At 33.7% G+C, this 23,337-nt stretch overlaps 1 protein-coding gene across 6 annotated transcripts in view; it reads left to right on the forward strand.

Annotated features, from left to right (window-relative positions):
- The window catches only part of PALS1 (protein associated with LIN7 1, MAGUK p55 family member), a 72,172-nt gene extending 49,048 nt beyond the window's left edge, over positions 1 to 23,124 (forward strand). For all 6 annotated transcript variants that reach the window (XM_039875264.1, XM_039875266.1, XM_039875268.1 and 3 more), the window contains 7 exons: positions 6,495 to 6,678; positions 8,471 to 8,542; positions 8,901 to 8,972; positions 11,272 to 11,439; positions 12,110 to 12,312; positions 13,791 to 13,901; positions 20,289 to 23,124. In XM_039875264.1, coding sequence (XP_039731198.1) covers positions 6,495 to 6,678; positions 8,471 to 8,542; positions 8,901 to 8,972; positions 11,272 to 11,439; positions 12,110 to 12,312; positions 13,791 to 13,901; positions 20,289 to 20,465 — 987 coding nt within the window. In that variant the 3' untranslated portion in view covers positions 20,466 to 23,124. The remainder of the gene's footprint in view (positions 1 to 6,494; positions 6,679 to 8,470; positions 8,543 to 8,900; positions 8,973 to 11,271; positions 11,440 to 12,109; positions 12,313 to 13,790; positions 13,902 to 20,288) is intronic.
- Positions 23,125 to 23,337: the final 213 nt, after the last annotated feature.

Below are 23,337 nucleotides of genomic sequence, written 5' to 3' on the forward strand. Positions count from 1 at the left end.
TTGAACTTTGTCTTTTTTTGTCATTATAGGTGGATTTATTTAACTTAAATATACTTAGTATGGGGGGAAAGTGCTTATACAAAGTATGCACAGCTCTTGTTTTAGAGTGTATATTGCTATTTATGTTAAACATTTACTCAACTAGTGATATCGAAAGACAAATTTTTTTACCCTATGACCCAGCAATTTCACTCCTAAGTGTATATCCAAGAGAATTAAAAACATATATCCTCATAAAAACTTGTACATGAGTGTTCATAGCAGCATATATTATAATAGCCAGAAAGTAGAAACAACCTAAATGTCTGCCAGCTAATGAATGGAAAATGAAATATGGTATATTCATAGAATAGGATAGTATTTGGCAATAAAAAAGGAATAAAGTACTGATTAATATATTTTAACATGGATGAACCTTGGTAAAATTATGCTGAGTGAAAGAAGCTAGTCACAAAAGGCCATGTGTTGGTTTATTTATATGAAATGTCCAGAATAGGTAAATCCAGAGATAGAAAGTAGATTTGTAGTTCTTTAGGTATAGGGGTGGGAAGTTAACAGGGAATAGGAGGGACTTCTAATCAGTATGGAGTTTCTTTTTGAGTTGATAAAGTGTTCTAAAATTGTGTGTGGTTGCACACCTCTGAATTTACTAAAAACCATCCAATTTTGTGTACAGGTTACTTGTATAGTATTCGAATTTTATATCTCAAGAAAGCTGTTAAAAAATTACAGACTTCAAAGTGCTGGATTAACATGAAAGCCTGATGTATTACATCTGTTATTATTCACTTTTATAAAAGCATAACAGTTTGAAAGAGCACAATTTCATTTTTTCCTTAATTACATTTATACTTTATATTTTAGCCATCATTCCATGTTTTTCCTTTATTCTTTATGGATATTGAAATTGATGTTGCATCTGCAATCTTCTTTCTGTATAAAGCTCTTAGTAGGAGGAGAAATGGGAAAATAGTTCGTCTCTGAATTCTGACAGCCTGATTCTCTGTGCACTGTGCTTTTCCACATATCTCCTGTGAACAAGCCCTGAACTTCAAAAGTAGCTCTGCACTCTGAAGAGACACAGCAGAGGAGGGCTGGAATATGCCCTAACTTATATGGCTTTAAAAAGAAAAGGAGAGAGAGAAAGGAAAAGTAAAGATTCCAGGTTTAACCCTTTTAAAATACAGCATTTGATGAGTAGAGATCTATTCAAAATAGAGACAGGGTTGTGCAGTATTTTTCTTTTCCTTCATTTCCTCCTTCTGTTATGAAGAACTCTCAATTGCAATATCTCTTGCAAAGTTTTTATGAAACCTATCTGGCTTAAAATGAACTACTGTTATTAAAGTTCACACTGAAGGTTTCCACAAAGAAAACAGTGATAGGAAGTCATAATTTTAGTTGGCATATGCAGAATAATTATCTGTGGGATTAGTGATTTTAAGAAATTAAAACCAATTTATTGAGCATCATTATGGTACAGGTCAGGATCTGTAAGAGCAACAAAAAGTATCTTTCTGATGTTTTGTAATGTTAGAAAAGAAATATGTATTTAAGGTAAATAAATCAAATAGGTGTTATCTGAAATCCAGTTATAATCACTTGCTGAATTATAACATCATAAATGGCAAGAATATACTGTGTCAAGAGAAGTACTCCCTTATTTGTTAAGTTTCTTTTGCATGACATATAGCAACCAGTGACTGCTCTATCATTTGTGGAGGGCAAGAGTCTTGGCACCTTTGTAGTTCACTTCCAAAGTGACTGACACATTTATCTGAGGAAACATATGCATTGTTTAAACTGTGCCATTTCCTTTTCTCCACATTGACTTAAAAAAATAAATAAATAAAAGTGGAGTTCCCAGACAAGTGTGTAAGACTTTAGATTATTCCACAGTATAATTGAAAGAATATGGAGGGAGAAAATAGAATATTTGAGCTGAAGGCACTTTTCTTCATTTAGTCCAATGCCCTAATCTGACAGAGGTATAAATTGAAATGTAGCAGGATCACACTACTTATTAGGGATGGAATATGTACTAGAAAATTCCAATTACTGATTGTTCGATAAATGTTAGCTATTATGATTACTTACTCTGTGCCAGGTGTGGTACTAGTAGTTCTATGTGTTTTATCTCATTTAACCCTCACAGTATCTCTGTGAACTATAGGTACCTTTATTATTTCCATTTAATAGGCATTGAAACTGGAACTTAGAAAGGTCAAGTTAATTACCAAAGCCCACTAATGAGAAGTGACTGAGTCAGACTAAAACTCATGCTTATTCCAGAACCTGTGTTCTTAAGTCTGTGTAATATAACAGGTAATGAATGTCCCACATTCCACTAAATATTAGGTTTCTGCATTAATGCTTATCATCAATCCAAAGAAAATAATTAGAATACCATGATATAAAATTCTAACTATAGATGAATTAACCTCTTAGTAGCTATGTATGTGATAGTCTGGATTCTGAGTACAACAAAAGCATATCATGAGACTTTATTTGAAACTGCTTTCGGATCTCTTGCCTATAGAAGACTGCTAGCTCTAATAAGACTAGGAGCACGACTGAAGTCTCTTGTGGCGTCTGGGCTGGGAGGATAGAGAGAAGTGTTTTAAGGGGAACGTAAAGGCTTAGGATATAACGATGCTAAATCACAGCTCAGGGATACAAACCATAGGATTAGCCGGCCACTGGCCCAGTGGTGTTAATAATTGAAATATACTCTTAGGGGTCCCAAATAACTTTTTTCCTTACAAAGAATATCTATTGGATCCCTTTTGTGTACTAGGCACTGTGCTAATAAGCACTGGGTTTATGATCATGAACATAACATAAAATATAGCTTGTGGTTAAGTAATAGATAGAAATAAGCAGAATGTGAACATTGAGAATAAAAAGAGGTGGGGTAATTATACAAGATGATCAGGAAAGACCTCTAGGGAAGGCAACATGAAGCTGAGACCTGTAGGATGAGGGGAAACGAGGCCTGTTAATTAGCTTGCATGTATAATTTCTAAAGAACTTTGTGTTTGGAAAGCCTGTGGGCATGGAGCAAGGTAGGGCAGTAGAAAAGATGGGGAGGGAATTCTACGAGATGAGCCTGAAGAGGTAGGTAGGTCCAAGTCAAGTAGATCTCTTTGGCCATGGCAGGGAATTTGGATTTCAAATATAGTAACATCATCTAATTGGTATTTTAAAAAACTCTTCTGGCTGCTGTGTGGAAATTCGATCAGTATAACCAATAATGGAAGCAAGGAGGAAACTGTTGCTGAAGTCAATACAAAATATGATGACTTAAACTTGGATGATAGCAGTGGAGAACATAAATCAGGCTGTATTCTGGAAGTAGAAATGACAGTGTCTTGTCATGAATGTGGAAGGTAAAAGAAAGGGAGGAAGCAAGGATACTTGAACAACTGGGTGATGGTGGTGCTACTTACTAAAAGGAAATCTAGAGGGAAAACAGATTTGGGGAGGAAAAAAGAGGTCCATTTTATAGGTTTGAGGTACCTGAGGGGCATATGGGTAGAGATACTTAGTACACAGAATTGAATATATTAGTCTGGAATTCTAAGAAGAGATCCGGGCTATAGTTATATTTCTTATGGGAGAGCAGGTCAGGGGTGCAGTTTATATGTATTTTGCGTTTGTGAAAGGAATTCTATGGATTTTTTAAAAATGGTTGTTTCACATGTTCATAGCCTATAAAGATAACTGGGTTAGAAGGAAGAGTTGAGAACCACTGTTGTCAGATGTATTTACTTTTTTTGTTAGAAGTATCAACTATATTATATAATTTTTATCTTAATTTTTTCTGGGATTTTGTGATACAATAAGATTTTTGTGGACATCCCTTTTCAAGTTAGGGCAGTTCTAGTAAGTTTGCTGTTACCCTATAGTTTGTATTTCCGGCTGCCTACTACTAAACATCAGTCACATGTCCCAGATACCCAAAGTTCTCGTAAAAATGGAAGAGAACAAATAATAAAGATATTCTTTCTTAGGTGGGTGTCAGGGGAGGAAGAATCTCAAGGTTAGGGGGAGGAATTTGATAACCGTTACCTAACTCTATAAAGGCTTTTCTTGATGCTGCCCTTAATCTTACAATCTGCCTTAGGGGTAAAGTTTAGACCAAAGATAAAGGAAGATACACTTTGACTATTTTCTCTTCCATGAGTAATTTTAAAAGTTAAAGATAAATCTACTATAATAAGAAATACGAAATAAAAATTACAAAGAAAAATCATTTTGGATCATCGAATCCCTTAGGAAAGATGTAAATAAACTGATGAATCATTATCCCGTTACCATATTCCCATCATTAGGACTCAGATGCAAATAGCTTTACAAGTATTATAAAAAAAAAAAAAAAGGCAACAATTTAGGAAGGATTTGACAGAGATGATGCTTGAGAGGTTTTTTTGATCATTCTACACATTTGAGACATCTCATGCGAAGATTATAAAATTGTATGTTTAATATTTGTACCCAGTATCTCACCTGTTTCGATTGCTACTACCTTGCATAACTTTCTAAAATTCATTTTTGGTTTTAACAAAGTTTTCAAGATTTTAATCAAAACTTTTCATATTAAAAACAAGGCTCTTTCAGACACTGTAGTTGGAATGCAGCGGAACACTGTCAAACTGAATGGGGTATCTTAACTGTATTTAATCCAAAAGTATGTACGATGTGATTCCATTTAAATGAAGTAAAGTACAGGGGAAACTAATCAATGCTTCTAAAAATCAGGATGCTGTTTACCCTTGGAGGGAGTAGGAAGGTTAGCGACTGAAAGAGACATGAGGGTGGAACTTCTGAGGCACTAGTGATATTCTGGTTCTAGATTTGGGTTCTGGCTACACAAGTGTCTTTCATTTGTGAAAATTCATTGAGGTTTACACTTAGGTTTTTTGTACTATTTGAACTTATATAATATATCAATGAAAAGCTACCTCAAAAAAGCAGACTAGCATTTAAGTTCTACATTTTTAAATGGATCGATCACTTTACCTCAATGTTGCCGTTTGTATATTGGGATTTAGATATCCTTATTTCCTATTTACAGAAGTTAGTAAACTTCTGTATTACTGAAATTACCGTATTTTTCTGAAATTAAAAGAATATTTTTCATCTTCTTGAGGGTGTAATAACACCCTCATGCAAAATTTCTGAAAAAGGCTGTTGCTTTCATGAAAATTCTTGGTTATTATGCCTTATAATGGAGAGAGATCTATATATCTCCCTCTATTATGTGTATATCTTTATCACTTAGAAAGTATTTTATCAAATATCATATAGTCCATCATTGATTACACTATTTTTTAAGTGTTTCAGGAGCTGAAAAAAGGTACTGTCTTATAAAACAATTTTTGAGGCAGACTGGTTTATAATAGATGGCCTCAATTATGGTGAAGGTAAAAGACTTAAGGAAAGCCAAATAATACTTGAATAGAAAAGGGCTTAGAATTATAAAATTCTTAATGCTGTCAATCAATTGCTCATTGAGCCGAAACCTAAAATTTAACCTACATGGGGCAGAAACATTCATTGCATGGAGATTTGGATTCGTTAGATGAAAGTTGACTTTTTACAGATTTTGGAAATGCCATTTGCCCAAGTTGGGTAAAAATTACAAATGGAGACATTAAAGAGAATATTTCTTCCTTCATTCCTCCTTAGAAGAAAGAATACTTTGTTATATCTTGGAGAGGTATATTGGAGGAAATCGCATAGGAAATGACTTGGCTTTCAATAAGGTTTATGTGAATTCTGACCTTTAATGCTAAAAGCATAACAGTTTTCTGATATGCAAACATTGTTAGTAAAAAATTTTAACTTGTACCACTAGTAGTATTTCAAAGCCTGTGTATAGATTTTAACCTTGATCTAGAAAATTTTAGCAGTTTGGGGTGTGGTTGTTTATAAACCTAAACTGAGGTGTGATTGTTTATGAACCTAAACACATTCCTTTAGAAGAAACACTGAAAGAGATTAAGGCACATTCACTCTGACAGTGTGGTCAAGAAGGGATGGAGGCACAGGGAAACTGACACTCACCAGCTTAGATGACAGATGCCAGGTTAAAGTCTGCCTTTGGTGGTAGTCATAGTTTAGAAATAGCATACCTTGTTGCAGAATTATTATTTACACAGATCAGGAATTGAGAGAGGAGGTGGGGGGTTTTATTACATTCTTTCTGCTTCTCTTAAGCCTTTGAGGCACCTTAGCACTTCAGTTTGTTAGCAGCTAACGAGTACAGTGTTTTGCATACTCTTGTACATGTTTGCAATCAACAGAGATGAACTTAATTAAAGAAAACATAAGCCTGAGAAAATACAGTTCTCCAAATACTGTTTACCTAACTAAACCTCCTTCTTTGTACTAATGAAAAATTATAACATTTTAATTATATTTATGCTAAGTATTTTGTGTTGCCATTTCATTATTATTGTTGTTTTTATTTTACCCTTTTTATCTTTTAGATCCACGTAAAAGCTCATTTCGACTATGACCCCTCAGATGACCCTTACGTTCCATGTCGTGAGTTAGGTCTGTCTTTTCAAAAGGGAGATATACTTCATGTGATCAGTCAAGAAGATCCAAATTGGTGGCAAGCCTATAGGGAAGGGGACGAAGATAATCAGCCTCTGGCTGGGCTTGTTCCAGGTAGGGACAAGATAGCAGAAAGTACATAGTTAAAAGAATATTTATAACATAAGCCTTCACAGAGAAAAACTCACTTTTTCATGCCTTTTTAAAAAGATGATGTAATTACTTTTTCATGCAATTGGGTTTTTATGTTATATCTGTAGCCTAAGTATCTTGAATATAATAGTGACCAATTTGTTGGGCTTTAGAGTGAAATTATGATATGATAATATAATATTTATGTTTGTTTTTTATTTATGTGTATAATAAGGTCACAGCCACAAGTATCTGCTTTTAAACCCAAAAGCTAGAAACAAATATTGTTTATACTTAGTCATATTTCAAGGAAGGAGAAATGAGCTGCTTATAGTAAGTTTAGAGAGTGATGCTACACCCTTGGTTCTTCACAGTAACAGTTACAGGATATTCCTCTAGAATCCTAGGGTATTATAAGCAGCCATCATGGTTCTCTACTCAGTGCTTCTGCCAAAAATCAATTTGATATCTTCTTACCATGCCAGCCTTAGCCCATATTTAGAACTGGTGTTTATTGACTTATTATGTTGAGTTTCTGAAAGTATATAGATGAGTCAAGGAGATTTGAAAGATACTATTTGCAAGTCTTTTTATAGGACAAATAAATGGACCCACCTTAGTTTGTGTTAATGGTTTTCTGTTCAAAGGATTTTTGAGAGGTCATCTTGTATTAATGTCCACTTCTGTTTCAGGAACAGTCTACATATAAAAATGTGCCATAGAAGTGTAACACTGTAATGTTTTTAAACATTTTAATATGTAAATGATTAAAATTATTTTGTTATTTTTTAAAAATCCATTAAAGACAAATACTTATTTTTTAATTTTAATGCTCTTAAAATTTTCCCTCTGGTCATAGTTGTTTCATTAGGAATGCAATCTGTATAGCTTCTAGAGATAACCTGGTAGTTTCCTTTAATGCTTCTTATGTGTGTCAAACTCAATATTAATGTTTTTACTTGTAAGCTCTTATGAAATACAGTATGTTCTACAGATTATCCCAGTATAGATGGAAATTACTTATTGATTTTTAAGAATTCCTGGCTTGAAATGGAAAGAATTAGATATAAGACTTAAATATAAAGTAGAACTCTAATCCAGAATTTTCTGAGTAAAACCACTGTATCCTTCAGAAAAAATACATTTGATTTTAAGTAGATGTCTGAAAAGAAGATGAGGGTCACAGACATTGAAAGCTTAATCCTGAGAGGAAAAACATAATGTTTTTCATATATTTGTATCATTGGTAGCTTAAAAGTGGAAATAAAAAATCATTAAAACATGTACATACATGGAGGGGTTGGGAATATATAAATGCAAGGGAATATGTTGAGTGGTGTCTTGGAATCAAAAACGATGCATGTTCATGTATTATTTTGGAAACTTAACTCCTGGAATGAATTTGCTTGATTTCAGATAATTCTAAATGATCAGAACTATTGTAAGATCCAGCATAGTACTTTCCACATTGTAAATGTTCAATAAAAGATTTGTAAAAATTGAACTATTAAATTTTCTAACACTGGTTTATTAATCTTTCCTAACAGGTGGTATATTCTAGTAATGTCCTAGGATTGGTTGAGAATGAGATTGAAACTTAATACTTTAAACATTTGGAGGCTTATACTCATAGCTGACAAACTCATAGGTGGCAGAAAGAATTAGAACAAAATATGAATGAAGAGTTACTTTGGGTGTTTTCCCTTGATTTAAAAACAAATACTGCTTTTCTTTTGTCTTAAATATTTTACTCTTTTTCCTTTCTGCTGTTAAGGGAAAAGCTTTCAGCAGCAAAGGGAAGCCATGAAACAAACCATAGAAGAAGATAAGGAGCCAGAAAAATCAGGTTGGACACTTTTATTTGACATTAATGAGAGGTTTCTTAGTTCTCCATTTGGAATCATGTTTATATTTATGTATTAGAACTGTCAAAAAAAGATGTATTCATGGCAAGGGTGATGTGGGAGGCAAAATATTATCTTAGAGCTGTAAAGAAAGGCAAGATTTAGGTATTAAAGATTGTCTATAATGCAAGATTAATGGAAAATTATAAATACTTCCCTGAAAAAAAATTTTCTATGAACAATATAATAAATGTTTATAAATTTAAATTAAAAGCTATTTGAGTTCTTCAGTTGAAAAACGTAGCTTTGTTCAAGGAAACAAATACCAAATTTATAGTTATGTTTATGATTATTCAACAGGAAAACTGTGGTGTGCAAAGAAGAATAAAAAGAAGAGAAAAAAGGTTTTATATAATGCCAATAAAAATGATGGTAAGTTCTACTCTCAGAGATAGCTGGATTTATAACTAAAACAGGTCCACTATCTAACACTTGAAAGAAATTAAACTGATATTTTCAGGGAGTTTTGGTTCTGGTTTTGCCTCTTAATGTGACAAATGTTCTTAAGAAAAGCATGTAGCAGAAATTATTTTCTTTTGGAATCCTATGAGTAATGCAGTGCTTTGAATTCTGAGAAAATTTAATATAAAAACTAAAAGTATCTATATATAGTGTTAATATTCCTCTAATTTTGAGGAAATTGAATAGAAATTTCTCTAATTCTTTTCTGTATAAACTCTTTGTGAAATTAATACATACTTCTAATAAGTTCTAACAATGTAGCTGTATTTTAAGTAAATAATGAATAATTTGTCTACAATAACTCCTGTCACTGAGGCAGCCCATTCCAGATAGCCTACTAGCTGCTGGTTGATTCAGGTACAAGAAGAGTTTTTTGTTTTGTTTTAATTTATTGCTAAGATTCAAATTTTTTAAGTTGTAGCTTCTCTTAAAATCATAAGTTCTAATAACACTTGGCTCATATCCCAAGAGGCAACAGTCTGCTGGACCTGAGTGATGGCTGTTGCCTTTATTTCGGGCACCTACTTTCTTAGTTCCACAGTCTCCACCACATCTAATTTTTTATAAACCCAACCTGATTTATTGCTTTTAGTGCCTTCTTGGTTGGTCCTTATAGGCATTAGAATTTGCTACTCCTGCTTTTGTTCATGTTAGAAACAAACCAAATAATAAAGGCAATCCTTAACCTCTTATTATAAGGCTTATTCTCTTAACACCTTGAATTTTTTTAAGCAGCATAAATTAAAATGATGAAAATACAACGTTATGTAAAATTAAATCTGAGATTCCATCTCCGTTAATAAAAATTTTTTTCCAAAGTAAACATCCTTAATGGTAATTGATATACTATATAACTAAGAAGATTTATTGAATTTTTAATGCTTTCCTCTATACTCGGGTAAGTAATCAATATCTCTTTTTCTTCATCTTTTGAAACACACTAAAATTAGCTGATTCAGCTCTGATAGCAATTATACTAGAGAAAACTTGAAAATCTGAAGTTTACATATATATAAACTAAGTCTGTAAATCATAATGCTGCCACAGTTTGTACATGTTAGAAGAAGGAACTCAGATTTTTCAGAGGGAAAAGCATTCGGAGAAGGGAAGGAATTACATTTCTGTTCATAATGATGTCATCATAATTAATATTTTTATTAATAATAACTCAGTAACTTCTATTTTAGGGGCAGTAACTATATGCCTTAGATACCTACATCCATTTAGTTCTCACAATAAATTTCTTGCAACCACAGATTAATAAATTCTGGTTCAGATATTAGAGTGACCTGCTTAAGTTCTTACAGCTAATATGTGGTTGAGCTGAAATTTAAACAGATACAGTTTGAGTTTCTAATCTACTCTGTGCTAAGCACTGGCAATACTAAGATGGTTCCCTGCTCCCATGGAACTTAAAGCTGAGAGAGTCTGACTACACATCTGATGCTCTTTCCCAATCAGATGAAGTAGTATGAGTGAGAAGATGGCAGGGCTGCTAGTTCTCTGCCTTTATTTACCACTTGACAGCTCTGATTTCATCTGGATCAAGGGCTTTAGGAATGTTACCCACCTAGCATAATTTATACTTCTTGAATCATGACCTCAGGTTAGTATTCGTATTAGTATTCCAGAATAAAGTAAACATAAATGCAAGAAGTGTGAATAGCACAGATATGACCTGTCATCAAGCTCTATGATCACTGAAAAGTATTCCAGCTTTCTCTGATAATACTAGTTATAGCATTTGTGAATGTTTGTCTATATCCGGTATATTGTGCTCAGCCATGTACATTTGTCTGATCCTTAAACCAGTCCTCTTTAAGTTTTAGTATTCCCATTTTACAAAATGATAGGTATTATTCTCGTTAGTTTATCCTCTGGTGCATAACCCTCTGTCAAAATATTGGCTACAAACGAGCTATTTTATATGAGAATCAGTGTAGTTACATTATATCAAACATTTAAACAGTGTGAAACAAGAGAAGCAATACACTTTTTTAGAAGGATTAATATATTGCCTGATTTATCTTCATAATGTCCTGGCAAGGATATGACATAGGAAAACACTCAATACCATGTTGATCCAGAAAGTTAAGCATTTTTAATAATAAATTGTGCTTTTCAAATTTTTTAGGTGATCTACAAGTATGTGTTTATTGCATAGCAATAATTTTGTCTGAGGGACTTAACTTTTTCTTTTTTTCTAAAGACTATGACAATGAAGAAATCTTAACTTACGAGGAAATGTCACTTTATCATCAGCCAGCAAATAGGAAAAGACCTATCATTTTGATTGGTCCACAGAACTGTGGCCAGAACGAATTGCGTCAGAGGCTCATGAACAAAGAAAAAGACCGCTTTGCATCTGCAGTTCCTCGTAAGTTTGAATGTGCTTTTCATTTTCCTGTGCTTTTCGATTAATCACCTTAGAACCTAACTGTCTGGGGAAATTTTTTATTTGTTTCATAAAAACAAAAATGTTGTCAGGAAAGAGGAACTTTGTTTTAACCACCTCTTTTGAGAATTTCTTACTAAAGATAGTCATTCTTGAGAAATTTCAGTTTCTCCTGAGAATATGGTACTAATTACTTTCTATATGAATTTCCTTTGGGGTTTTACAATTTCCTGGTCAATTTGGATCAGCTTATGGTTTTTTAAACCAACACAGAAAATAGAAATTTAGACATAATCTCTGAACACAGAAGTTCTGTTTAAAAATTATAGAGTACCTAATCTAATGGAAATAAACTTCAAGAAAAGATGAGTGGTAGTGTTTTAAATGCGAGATGAAGCAATTTAAAGTGTAAACATAAAATGTCTTAAGATAATTAAATGCAACTATTATTAAATACTAAAAACATTTTTGTTCATTTCTCAGTCTATCTAGAAATAAAACCAGTCAATGTTAAACACGTGGGCTCTTAAATTTCCCCAATTCATTATTTTATTATCTGTGTTATAAAATAAAATTTTTTCTGACTAGCAGAATTATACCCTTTCTTACCCTGATCCCTGCCCATTCTTTTTACCTAATTTTGATTGCCTAGATACAACTCGGAATAGGCGAGACCACGAAGTAGCTGGTAGAGATTACCACTTTGTCTCACGGCAAGCATTCGAGGCAGACATAGCAGCCGGGAAGTTCATTGAACATGGTGAATTTGAGAAAAATTTGTATGGAACCAGCGTAGATTCTGTACGGCAAGTGATCAACTCTGGGAAAATATGTCTTTTAAGTCTTCGTGCACAGGTAAAGCTGTTTTGGTTTAGGGTGTTGAATTTGAAGGCATCTTCTGCAGAGTATTTTAGTGGAAACTAAATTCTGGTATAAGAACTACAGTACCTAATTAAGTTCTCATACAGTTTTTTCCCACTGGTTCCCCATGTGAAATCAGACAGGTTGCTAAATCTCTTTCAGTTTCCTCAGAGAGTAAAATACATACATAATCTTATATATATACGTACATATTTTCTGAAGCTGAAAATACAGTAACTGTAGTACTCATAGGGCTTAAAATATTTTAGAAGTTATAAAAGAATTTCTCTTTTCTGATTCTGATCTGAGAAAAATTAGAATAGAGGTCATTTTTATGGTTTTAAATGCCATAGTTCAAGTATGAGTAGGTATCATAGTGAATAGTGGTATTAAATGATGAAACCTACATTGGTTTTTATTATTTTGCAGACTAAGCAAAAACTTGAAAAATCAGTAACAATTGCTTCTTAGATTTTCATTAAAAAGTAAAATTTAGAAATTTAGGATTTTTAAGATTGTATTGTGGAAAACTTGTAAACTAGATAGCTTCAACATAAAATTTCCTTAAATGTACTGGAATCTACTGCAAAGGTCATTAAAGAGATGTATATGAAAGAGAATTAAGCCTAAAATGCCTCTTTTAAAATTGTAGTTACAATTTTTTTGCTTTTGTTTATTTTTTTTATAGCAGACGAAAGAGTTTAGTCTACTATTTCAATTACAATATTTAAGATAAGCATAAATGTTTTTACTAAATTCCTTCAGGGTTCTTTATACTGTTGGGCTAGCAGATTTACCAAAGAACTTAGAGAAGTTAAGCAATATTGTCTTAATAATGTTTTTAGATAGAAAAGGGCATGTCCCTGTAATCCCCATTTTGATAGAGTGCTTCAGTTTAGGGACAACACTGTCATGCAATGGCAAAGGCAAGATGAAAACCACCATCTCCTAATTCAAACAGAGTCTGCTTTTTCTTGGATTTGCTTTTCCAGATTTTTTTCTTTTGTATATGTATGTGAAGTTTTTCTCTTTGATTCTGCTTACATTTAGACCCTGGTACATGGTAAGGTGATTGCTCGTTTCTAATTTCTCCAAAATGGATTTTTAGTATTTTTAAAATAATAGTTTGCATATGATTTTATTAGCACGGTATTATAGCATCACATAGTTGTAATCCTTCAGAGTCATTCATTTTTATTTCATTACATAAAAAGAGCAAGCCAGTATTGTATGTGTGTATGTGTGTGTCTGGTGTGTGATTTTATAGGTACACAGTATATTTTTACAGTGAATGAATGGTAGGATCTTAAAATATTGTGAATTTTTTGTTACAAAGATGTTTGGAAATACAGGTAATGTTTTTTCGTTTTGTTTTGTTTTTTGTTTTTAATGACATTATTATATTTTAAGTATATTGTTGGAAAGTAGTTAAATGTTGAAAATTTTTTTAAAGATTCAAAATTTCTTTTTAGTCATTAAAGACTCTCCGGAATTCAGACTTGAAACCATATATCATTTTCATTGCACCTCCTTCACAAGAAAGACTTCGGGCATTACTGGCCAAAGAGGGCAAGAACCCAAAGGTAACATTACAATACCATTGTACTAGTCCATTGAAAATAAACATGAAACAGTCATGGCCTAATATGTCACAATACTTAAAAGCTACAATCAGCTTGAGCTTTCAAACTGATTATTCTCTCTGCCATATCACTCTCCCAAAAATTGCTGTATTGCCTCTGGTTAGACTATGGCAGCTCTCCAAAGAATGTGGCTTCTCATGTTGTTCCTCACACATTCCCTGTTGTTACCCCAAATGTATGGTAAGCTTTGGTGTTCCTTAACACTTCCTTAATCTTCTCCATATGAGTATATGTTATTTCCAACAGGCATTATGGGACACCCCACACACAAAGTCTCACCAGATTCTTAGGGATTACCCACTTTTCTCTGCAGATATTCCGCATATGCAGTAGCAAACACTGAGTACTCTTGTTTTTCTCCTCTTTTTTTCTCATTAAAATTTTATGTTCTGTTTGTCTCCTCCCTTTGATCTTCTCCTCTGATCTGAAATGGAAAAAAATTTTAAATTGTTTTAGATGCTGGCCATGGTTTTCCAGTAAATGATAATATACTGATACATTAGTTAGAAAGCATTGAGTTTTTATTTAAACAGGTGAAATAAAAGCTTTCACAAGAGTTGCTATGTCAAAGTAACAAATACTCTTCCTTGGTTTTTGCTGATTTTTAAAATATTTCTGTTTAACAGAGGAATAACTCATGTCATCTCATTTGCTGTACTCTTAAAAGCATAAAAACAAGTAATAACACTCTCCCTTGAAAGCTTCTTAAAAGTCATTAAAAACACAACAGTACTCTTTTTCTTTGGTTCTCGACTGTTCACCACAGCCACCAACTCTCCTTCCTCCCATGATACCTTTCTTCACTCTAGGTCTACTTACATTTCTTATTCAGTCTATATGTATGTGAAAGGAGTATTTTTCAACATCTTAGGCTATAGATACCAGAGGCTTTCTTACCCTATATGTTGAGCATAATTTTTAGGCTAAGTAGACTAGCCTAAAAATTTGGTAAACAAGTAACATGGCTGTTCAAGGAGACAGATGCACCTTAAGGACCAAAGGGGACTCCATTCTACTTGTTCGGCCTAATTTTCTATTTTCTAATATGCATACTTTTTTTAGTTAGGTTATTCTTCAAGGATTCAATATCATGCCAAGGGCCATATCTACAATTCAAAAACATGTTAAGCAACTTTTTTTTTGGTTGATGGTCTCTGGCAATGATCTCATGGAATTTTTTACCTACTTTATTATTACTTTATTCAGAATTAGCCATCCGAAATTGAGTGAGGTCTAGATATGCATACTTTTTTAAAGTAGGAACTTAATCAGTACCAAAATGTTTTACAGTATATACTATGCTTGATTTTCTAATTAGGATTTTCTAATTTAAAAATACTAACTTTATTGAGGTTACTTTACATAAATAAAATGCGTGCATTTCAGTTGCATAAGTGAGTTTTGGCAAAATGTATACCTGTATAACTAACATGCCAGTCAAGATTTAGAACATTTTTATCACTCCAAAAATTTCATGCCCCTTTGAAGTTAATACCCCTTCATTCTTCCCCAGGCAACTGCTAATCTGCCTTCTGTCACTACAGATTTGTCTGTTCTGGAAGTTAATAGGTAGAAACATAGAGTATGTTTAAGTCTGCATCTGGCTTTTAATCAGCATAATGTTTTGAGATTCATCTATGTTGCATCTAACATTAGTTCATACCTTCTTATGGCTAAGTGATATATACCATGATCTTAATATTATCATAATTTTGTCCATTCATCAGTTAAAACCATTTGAATTGTTTCTAATTTTTAGCTAGTGGGACTAAAGCTGCCATAAACGTTCATAGTCTTTGGGTGGACATTTGTTTTCATTTCTCTTGAATTGCCAGATCAAATGCTAAGTGTGTTTAACTATATAAAAACTGCCAAACTTTTTAAAACACTTTGCTATTTTGTTCCCACTTTGGTTCCATTTGTTTCATATCTTTACCAACTTATGCTGTTGTTGGTTTGTAACAATTTTTTAGTTCTAATAGGTGTGAAGTGGTATTGTTATGGTTTTCATTGGCATTTTCCTGATGACTAATGATAGCATCGTAATCATTTAGGCATGTTTTTTGGTAAAATGTTTCAAATCTTATTTTTTTTAATTGGGTTTTTTCTTACCGAATTGTAAAAAATAGATGTAAATATTTTCTCAAAGTCTTTGTATCTTCTTTTTTAATAGTGTTTTTTGAAGATCAGGAATATTTAATGAAGTACACTTTTTCATTTTTCTTGTGTTTAATGATTTTTGTCTACTAAAAGAATTTGTTTACTCTAGGGTTGCAAAGGTTTTATTCTGTTTTTTTCTAAAAGGGGCTTTTTTGTTTTGTGTTGTTTTTTAATCATACATGAATATCGAGTTGCTCTAGAATCATTTCTTGAAAAAGACTATCCTTTCTTCCATTGTCACCTTTATAAAAAAATGACCTGACCAAATATGCAGTGGGGGACATGGGGTGGATTATTTCTGGTCTCTATTCTGTACTTATGCTAATTATCACACTATCTTGATTACTGTAGCTCTATTGTATATGTCTTGAAAAAAAGTCATTAAAAAGAAAAACAGTCATAAAAGGAAGTGAAATACTGATACATGGCACAACATGGATGAACCTTGAAAACATTATGAGTGAAAGAAGCCATCTCAAAAGACTGTATATTCTATGATTCCACTATATGGAATGTCCAGGATAGGTAAATTTTTATAGAGACCTATCGTAGATTAGTGGTAGATTAGTGGTTGCATAGGACTGCGGTTGGCAGAAAATGAGGAGTAGCTGTTAATGGGTATAGGTTTGGGGTGAGGGATGATGCAAATGTTCTAAAGCTGATTGTGATGCTGATTGCCCAACTCTGTGACTTTACTAAAAACTGTTGAATTGTACATTTCAAATGAGTGACTTGTAAATGAACATATTATCAAGAAAGCTGTTACCGATTTAAAAAAAAAAAAAATCCCAGAGCAAAGATGGCAGAGTGAGGAGCTCTGCAGCTTGCCTGACCTTTGGGCTGGGGGTGGGCTGGCCCCCGCATGGTCTACAGCTTCTGATGGCTGGAGTGAGAAAGAACATTTTCCAATACTTTTTTAGGCACTTTTATATTCATCTCGAAAAGAAAACAAAATTCTGAACTCAGGATTTCACAAGTATTCCTGTGTCGTCTCCTGTAGTGGGTAGTCCTGCTTCCTAGGCCACTTTTCCCAATCTTGAAATGCGGATATATCTTCTCTACATTTTAGCTCCATCTATGATTTGGATTGGAAAAAGGTGATTTTTTTTTAAATGTATTTTTGTGTTCTCTTAAGGAAGGACTACATTGCACATAGATGCAAATCCTATTAATTCATGTTTGGGTTTAGAGAAAAGTTGGTAAAAGGAAACAAAAGTTTTGAGTCCAGTGATGAAACCCTATTCACTTGCCTAGGATGAGAGGCTGCTATATTATAAATTACTTCATTCTTTTTTATGGAGTCTTATATAGCACTTAGGACTTGTGTTTCCGTCCTGCTAAGGCTGGAAGAAAAGTGGCATAAGTGGTTTTTCTTACGTTATGATGGGCCCTACAATATAACGTGCCTTCAACTTTGGACCTTGAGGAATGGCGAGGGGAATGAGAAGTTTCCATATAACTCCTTTCTCCTCTGAAAAAGAAGTGAAAATTCCTTATGCAGTTCCACCTGACTTTATGGCGTTTTACATTCTATAGCTCTTTGAGTTATTAACTTTTTTTGACCACTTTCCCAAAAAATCCCAGCAGGTTTTACCATTAAGTTGAAAAGATGATTTTAAATTTTATATGAATTAAAAGGAGTAATCAAAACACTTTAGAAAAAGAATTTAGGGGACATTTGTCTTTGTTAATTGTATTTTTTTGATCTGTTTTCTATTTAATTGACTTATCTTATTTTTATTCTTTCCTTATAATTGCTTCAGCTTTAGTTTACTTGCTCTACTGTCTGAGGAGAACTTAGATGATTTTTAAACCTTTCTTTTCTAATAGGAAGCTATAAATGTCTCTCTCACCAGTTCCTCAGTTGCATCCCACTAAATTTGAGGTTATATTTTTTATTATTATTTTGTTAGAAATATTTTCTAATTCCCTGTCATTTTCTTTTTTAACCTGTGGGTTATTTAGAAGTATGACATTTCCACCTATTTGGAGATTTTTTTTTTTTTTTAAGATTTTATTGATTTATAGTCCCATTGTGGTCAGAGAACATACTCTGTAAGATGTCAGTCTTCCAAAATTTGTCGAACCTTATTTTATGACTCAGCATCTGTTCTAGTGCATATTTCATGCACATCAGTAAGGACGTATATTCTGCAGTTGGGAAGAGGATGGTGTATCTGATTGCCTTTTAATTCCACTTATATTGTTATCTTTTTTAGTATTTCCAGTAGTGCTTTATCATCTACACAATAAAAGTGTTGAGTAAAAACAAATCCTCAATTTTAAGTCAGTGAAACTGTGCTAGCTAGGTGTTCCTCACAGGACAGAGAATGTAAACAATCAGTTACCTGATTGTACTCTGAATCTGAGACTCTGTTCTGTTAAAATGGGGGCACAAGAATGGTATAAACCGATATGGCCAATTTTCCCTATAGGCTAATTTTTTTCAATCCAAAATTTTTGAGCAAAAATATTTTGTTTCTTCTTAGTCATGAGTTATAATTAGAAAAATAAGAGGAAATGAAAACAAAATAACTGATAGCCATTTTGGCAAAAGATGAAATAATGCCTTAAATCTGATAAAGAAAAGCTAGGTGAATTGGTTATTCATGTGAATGTAAGATGAGGGGCTTAACATTTACATTGCAACTCTAGCACTACAAAGTTTATATTCTATTTTGAGTTCTGGAATGCTCTTTCAATAATCTTGAGCTTTGAGTAGACATAAGTTTCAGCAAGAATGTCAGTGTGTTCAATTTTAGTAGTGTAGTAGAGCCCCTGGCTAGGGAACAAAGGATTCTGTGTAACATAGCCAGATGCACAACATTCCAGAATGAAAATTAGAGAACACACAAGAAACTGCCTGAGGACAGGCCACAGCTGCCATTTGTTTAATATGTTTCCATCTGTTACAGAAGTTCAACCAGTTGAATGATATATTTTGTATCGTGGGTCTAATATAGTATTAATATGTGACTTTTATATATGAGACATTTGGACTTGAGTTTAATTAATTCTCTTCATTGACATATAATTTGGGGGCAGTTTCACTTTATTGAACACACATATCTGATAATCAGGGTTCTGGATAAGTTTTGTACATAGTCTTGCCACCTGCTTGTCTGTGCGAAACAGTTGTTTCCCTTACCCTACCTATATTTTAAAGTAGCCTGCTCTAGCTATATCTTTCTCAAACTCTTCTTAGGATACTTTTTGCATCTTAAAGACCTTCTTTGTGTATTGAAAACAGAGTAACAATATAATGTATAAGCTGAATATTTCCCAAAAACACAAAAACAGTCACCCCTTGGATGGACAACGGGAGTTTAGAGGCACTGACCCCCATGCAGCTAAAAATCACATATAACTTTGAGACTCCCCCAAAACTTAACTACCCTCTGTATCCATGGAGATTGGTTCTAGAACCCTTCTGCAGTGCTCAAGCCCCCTGTATAAAATGGCATAGATCAGTGCATACAGTCAGCCCCCCATATGCACAGACTCCCAATCTTGGATAGAAAACAGTTACAGGTATTTATTGAAAAAATCTGTATTAATGGACCCATGTAGTTCAAACCTCTATTGTTCGTGGGTCAGCTGTATTCAATTCTTAAATCTTGGGTTGATTTGCATTGTTTTCATAGAAAGATACCCATTCTATTGATCCTTTGCTTTGCCATTAATATTTACTCTGCCTAACTCTGCAACAGATATAAAGAGCAGAGGTTTTTTATAAGAGCCAAGAGTAGATGGTGCTTTGGGGTCCTGCCACCCTTGCTCCAATCAGAAGGTTATTTTACAGAAGATGTTATTTTTTGGAAGAGATTATGATACCCAAAAATGTTTAAGAATGAATGAATGTAGGGAATTCCAAGTGGAAGTCTGTGCTCGATGCCTTTAGTTTTGTGGGTGAGATAAGACATATATGAAAACCTAAATCGCAGTAAAAATGGGTTATATTGAGTCCCAAATGATTCCCAAAGTGAGTCCTGAAGATACCAGAGCAAAGGAAATCACTGTGGCGTGGCAGGGTTGGGGGCTCCTGAGGTTGAGTATTTTGAGAGAGAGAAGGAAAGCAATGTAGTTATTTCTTGTTCTTTGGCCATCTGACTCGTATATTTTCATAAGGAATGGAGTTAACCTCACAGTTTTTATCTACTTTTACAGCCTGAAGAGTTGAGAGAAATTATTGAGAAGACTAGAGAGATGGAACAGAACAACGGCCACTATTTTGACACAGCAATTGTGAATTCAGATCTTGATAAAGCCTACCAGGAATTGCTTAGGTTAATTAACAAACTTGATACTGAACCTCAGTGGGTGCCATCGACTTGGCTGAGGTGAAGGAAGCATCCATTCTGTGGCATGATTGGACTTGATTCGGCAAAGTGCCAGACAAAGGTAGCCCTGATACTTCAGCAAGACTGAGTCTAAGGTGACAGGCAATGTGGTCCTGATCTTAGATCTCAAACTAGTGAGAACAAAGTCCCCTTAGGCAATTTGTGCACAGCAGTCTTTATTTTCTTTGGCTTTAGCCAGTCTTGCCTCATTTGGGGATTCTGAATGGAAGCTTTCAACAGAGCAGTTTCATTTTATCCATGTAAAAACCTTGTTTTCACCTAAATCTTTTCTGCGCAATTTCCATAAAGAAAGTGTGTATGTACACAACGGTCCCTGTCTCACAGTTATATAAATATCGATGTTATTTAAGTTAACTTAAATGACCACATGAGAATTTGGGGGGAGGGGTAGGCACTTTGCTTCTGGGCAAGACAATATTTGGTTAGAAAACTGGTTTAGTCATCATAAATACTTTCCTAAAAAAATTTTAAGGTGCCACTGGTCTGGCACTATTCTATTAGGCTTGAATTCATGTGCATGTCTTTTAATTCGTGAAAAACATTCCGTTAGAATCACCAAGTTTTTAGCTCAAACTGTGGATCAGACTTTACTACACACTCAGCAGACTGATCTAGTGAAACATACAACATATGCTGATCTTATTAAAGATATGACTTTTTGAATTTTTTTCTTAAATTGTCGTAACTGATTTGATAACCTTGCTTCCTTTCTCTGATCTGCATAGTACAATAGAATGTGTAAGTTACATTTTTATGAATGGCAGATGTTTATATAAACTGTTGACTTTCTCATGATGCAAATAATTTTTTATATACATGAGAGGATGTGACATTTGACAGTTTTTGCATTTTTTATATAGGAACACAGTATAATTTGATGAGTGATATATAGGTAATAAACTGGAATTGTAATGAATATAGCTGCTGTACTATGTACTAATATTTAATAATGGTCATTCATAACACTTATTCAGCATTGGAATAAAATTATATCTGAGGGAAATACTATGACAATTGACTTTGAGATCAGAAAAGATGACCTGAAAGTCATTTGAATATTTTAGGAAAAGAATATGGCGGGAGGGGCATTAAGGACATATAATGAGATTTTTATCCTAACAAGGTCCGCCTCTTATCACCAGAATTCAACTGCTTGCTAAATCGTGTGTTTAAGCTAATGGGATTTCCATACTGGCATGGAGTTAATTTGTAGTCTTTTCAAGCCTTTAGGGATGGCGTGACATGTGACAACCAACCTCAAATGTGAATGTCTTGGTTTTATTTTTATGACTTTAGCTACAGCATTTCCTGTTCTCATGCTAAACACTGGAATAATATTGAGTTGTCACTTAATTTAACATAAGCAGTTATTTTTAATGAGTAGTTTGTCTTGGTGTCATGTATCTTTCACATAATTTTATTTGAACAAATGTTGATAGTTTATAAGTTGCCTTTTTCTATTCAAATTTGCATGGCCTTGAGGTTGGCTGTGGAGTGTGTCCTATGTGGAAATTTTCAAGATAACGCTCCTTAGGAAGAAGGTAACATTCCTGGGTTAAGGGAAGGGACGCCACACGTAGTCTCTTCAGGTCTGAAACACTCCAAGCTTATGGCAGAAGATGCAAAGCTCACACTGATTTTTAGCATTGAAAACCAAGGAATGTATGGACTTCATTTTTCAGTTTTCCATTTTACTTTCTCAGGAATGAAAGGTAGTCTAGACAGTGGTGTTTTGTGAGCTGCGTATCATAACTGACAACTATTTTTAACCCTAAGATCTAAAATGTTGGCAGTTTGAATTAGCTTAGACTGAGATCTCAGGTAGTGTTGGTAAGTGGCTCCATTGTGCCAGTCTCTGAGCTAGCATGCAGACTAGGGCCATGTGCCATCAAGCAAATCCCCTACCAAGGCACATGCCAGGCTGTAACATACTTTAGGAAGTCTAAGGTGACAAAAGATATTTGGGGGGTCAGTAAAGTCTTAGTTCTTTCCTCATCAGCAATGGTAAAGAGACAGAAATGTTTATGTCCCAAACTTTTCTCAATTCTAGATAAAATGGATGTGCTGATATTCACAGTCCCTAAACAAAGTGAAAACCAAGTTGTTGCTGACTTTCTTGAAAGGAAATAGGACAAAAGCCTTGCTGTATACCTAGCTGTCCAGCCGCTCTGGCCAGTTCCATTTCCTGTCCCTCTGTGGTTCTGATTGGAGACCCTAGTTGGGGAGAGGTCTTAACCACTTATAGGAATGATACCAATAGCTAATGAAATGCACATGTTAGTTCAAATAAGGAAATGTCTTCCTTTACTAAATTTTCTAAGTCAGAACAAATGGAAGAGACTAGTAAACTAATCCAGATTTGCTTTCTATGAAAATGTCTGGATTTCTTTTCCTTTTCTCATGGCCTAAGGAATAAGTATTGATAAGGAATAATTTGAATGTAATTTTGTGAATGTGTGTAGAAAATATGAACCAGGGATTTAAGCCTTAATAAAGGTAACCTTTCTGACATTTATTGTTAATCCTCCTTTGTACTCTGTTATCTTGTATCTGCACTCTGTTATTTTGAGATGTCATACTGCACACTGTATTGTAAAAATAAAAAGTAAAATTATATTTCAAATAAAAGCTACTGAGTGCTTTCTCTTGCTGTGTTTATATCCTCTGCCATTCATGGGTTCAACACATGTAACAACCACTGTCTCTTCAAGTTTTTACTAGAAGTAAGTCCATTGGAACCTCGGGGTGAAACACAAAATACCTTTTGATTTATTTTTCAGGAATAGGAATGACCCCTATTGGCACAGACACAGGTTCTGGTTCCTTGTTTTATGTTTTTTTTTTTAAAAAAAGAA

Source organism: Pteropus medius, unplaced genomic scaffold (genome assembly GCF_902729225.1).
Source record: "Pteropus medius unplaced genomic scaffold, Ma_sr-lr_union100, whole genome shotgun sequence".
Taxonomy (NCBI): domain Eukaryota; kingdom Metazoa; phylum Chordata; class Mammalia; order Chiroptera; family Pteropodidae; genus Pteropus; species Pteropus medius.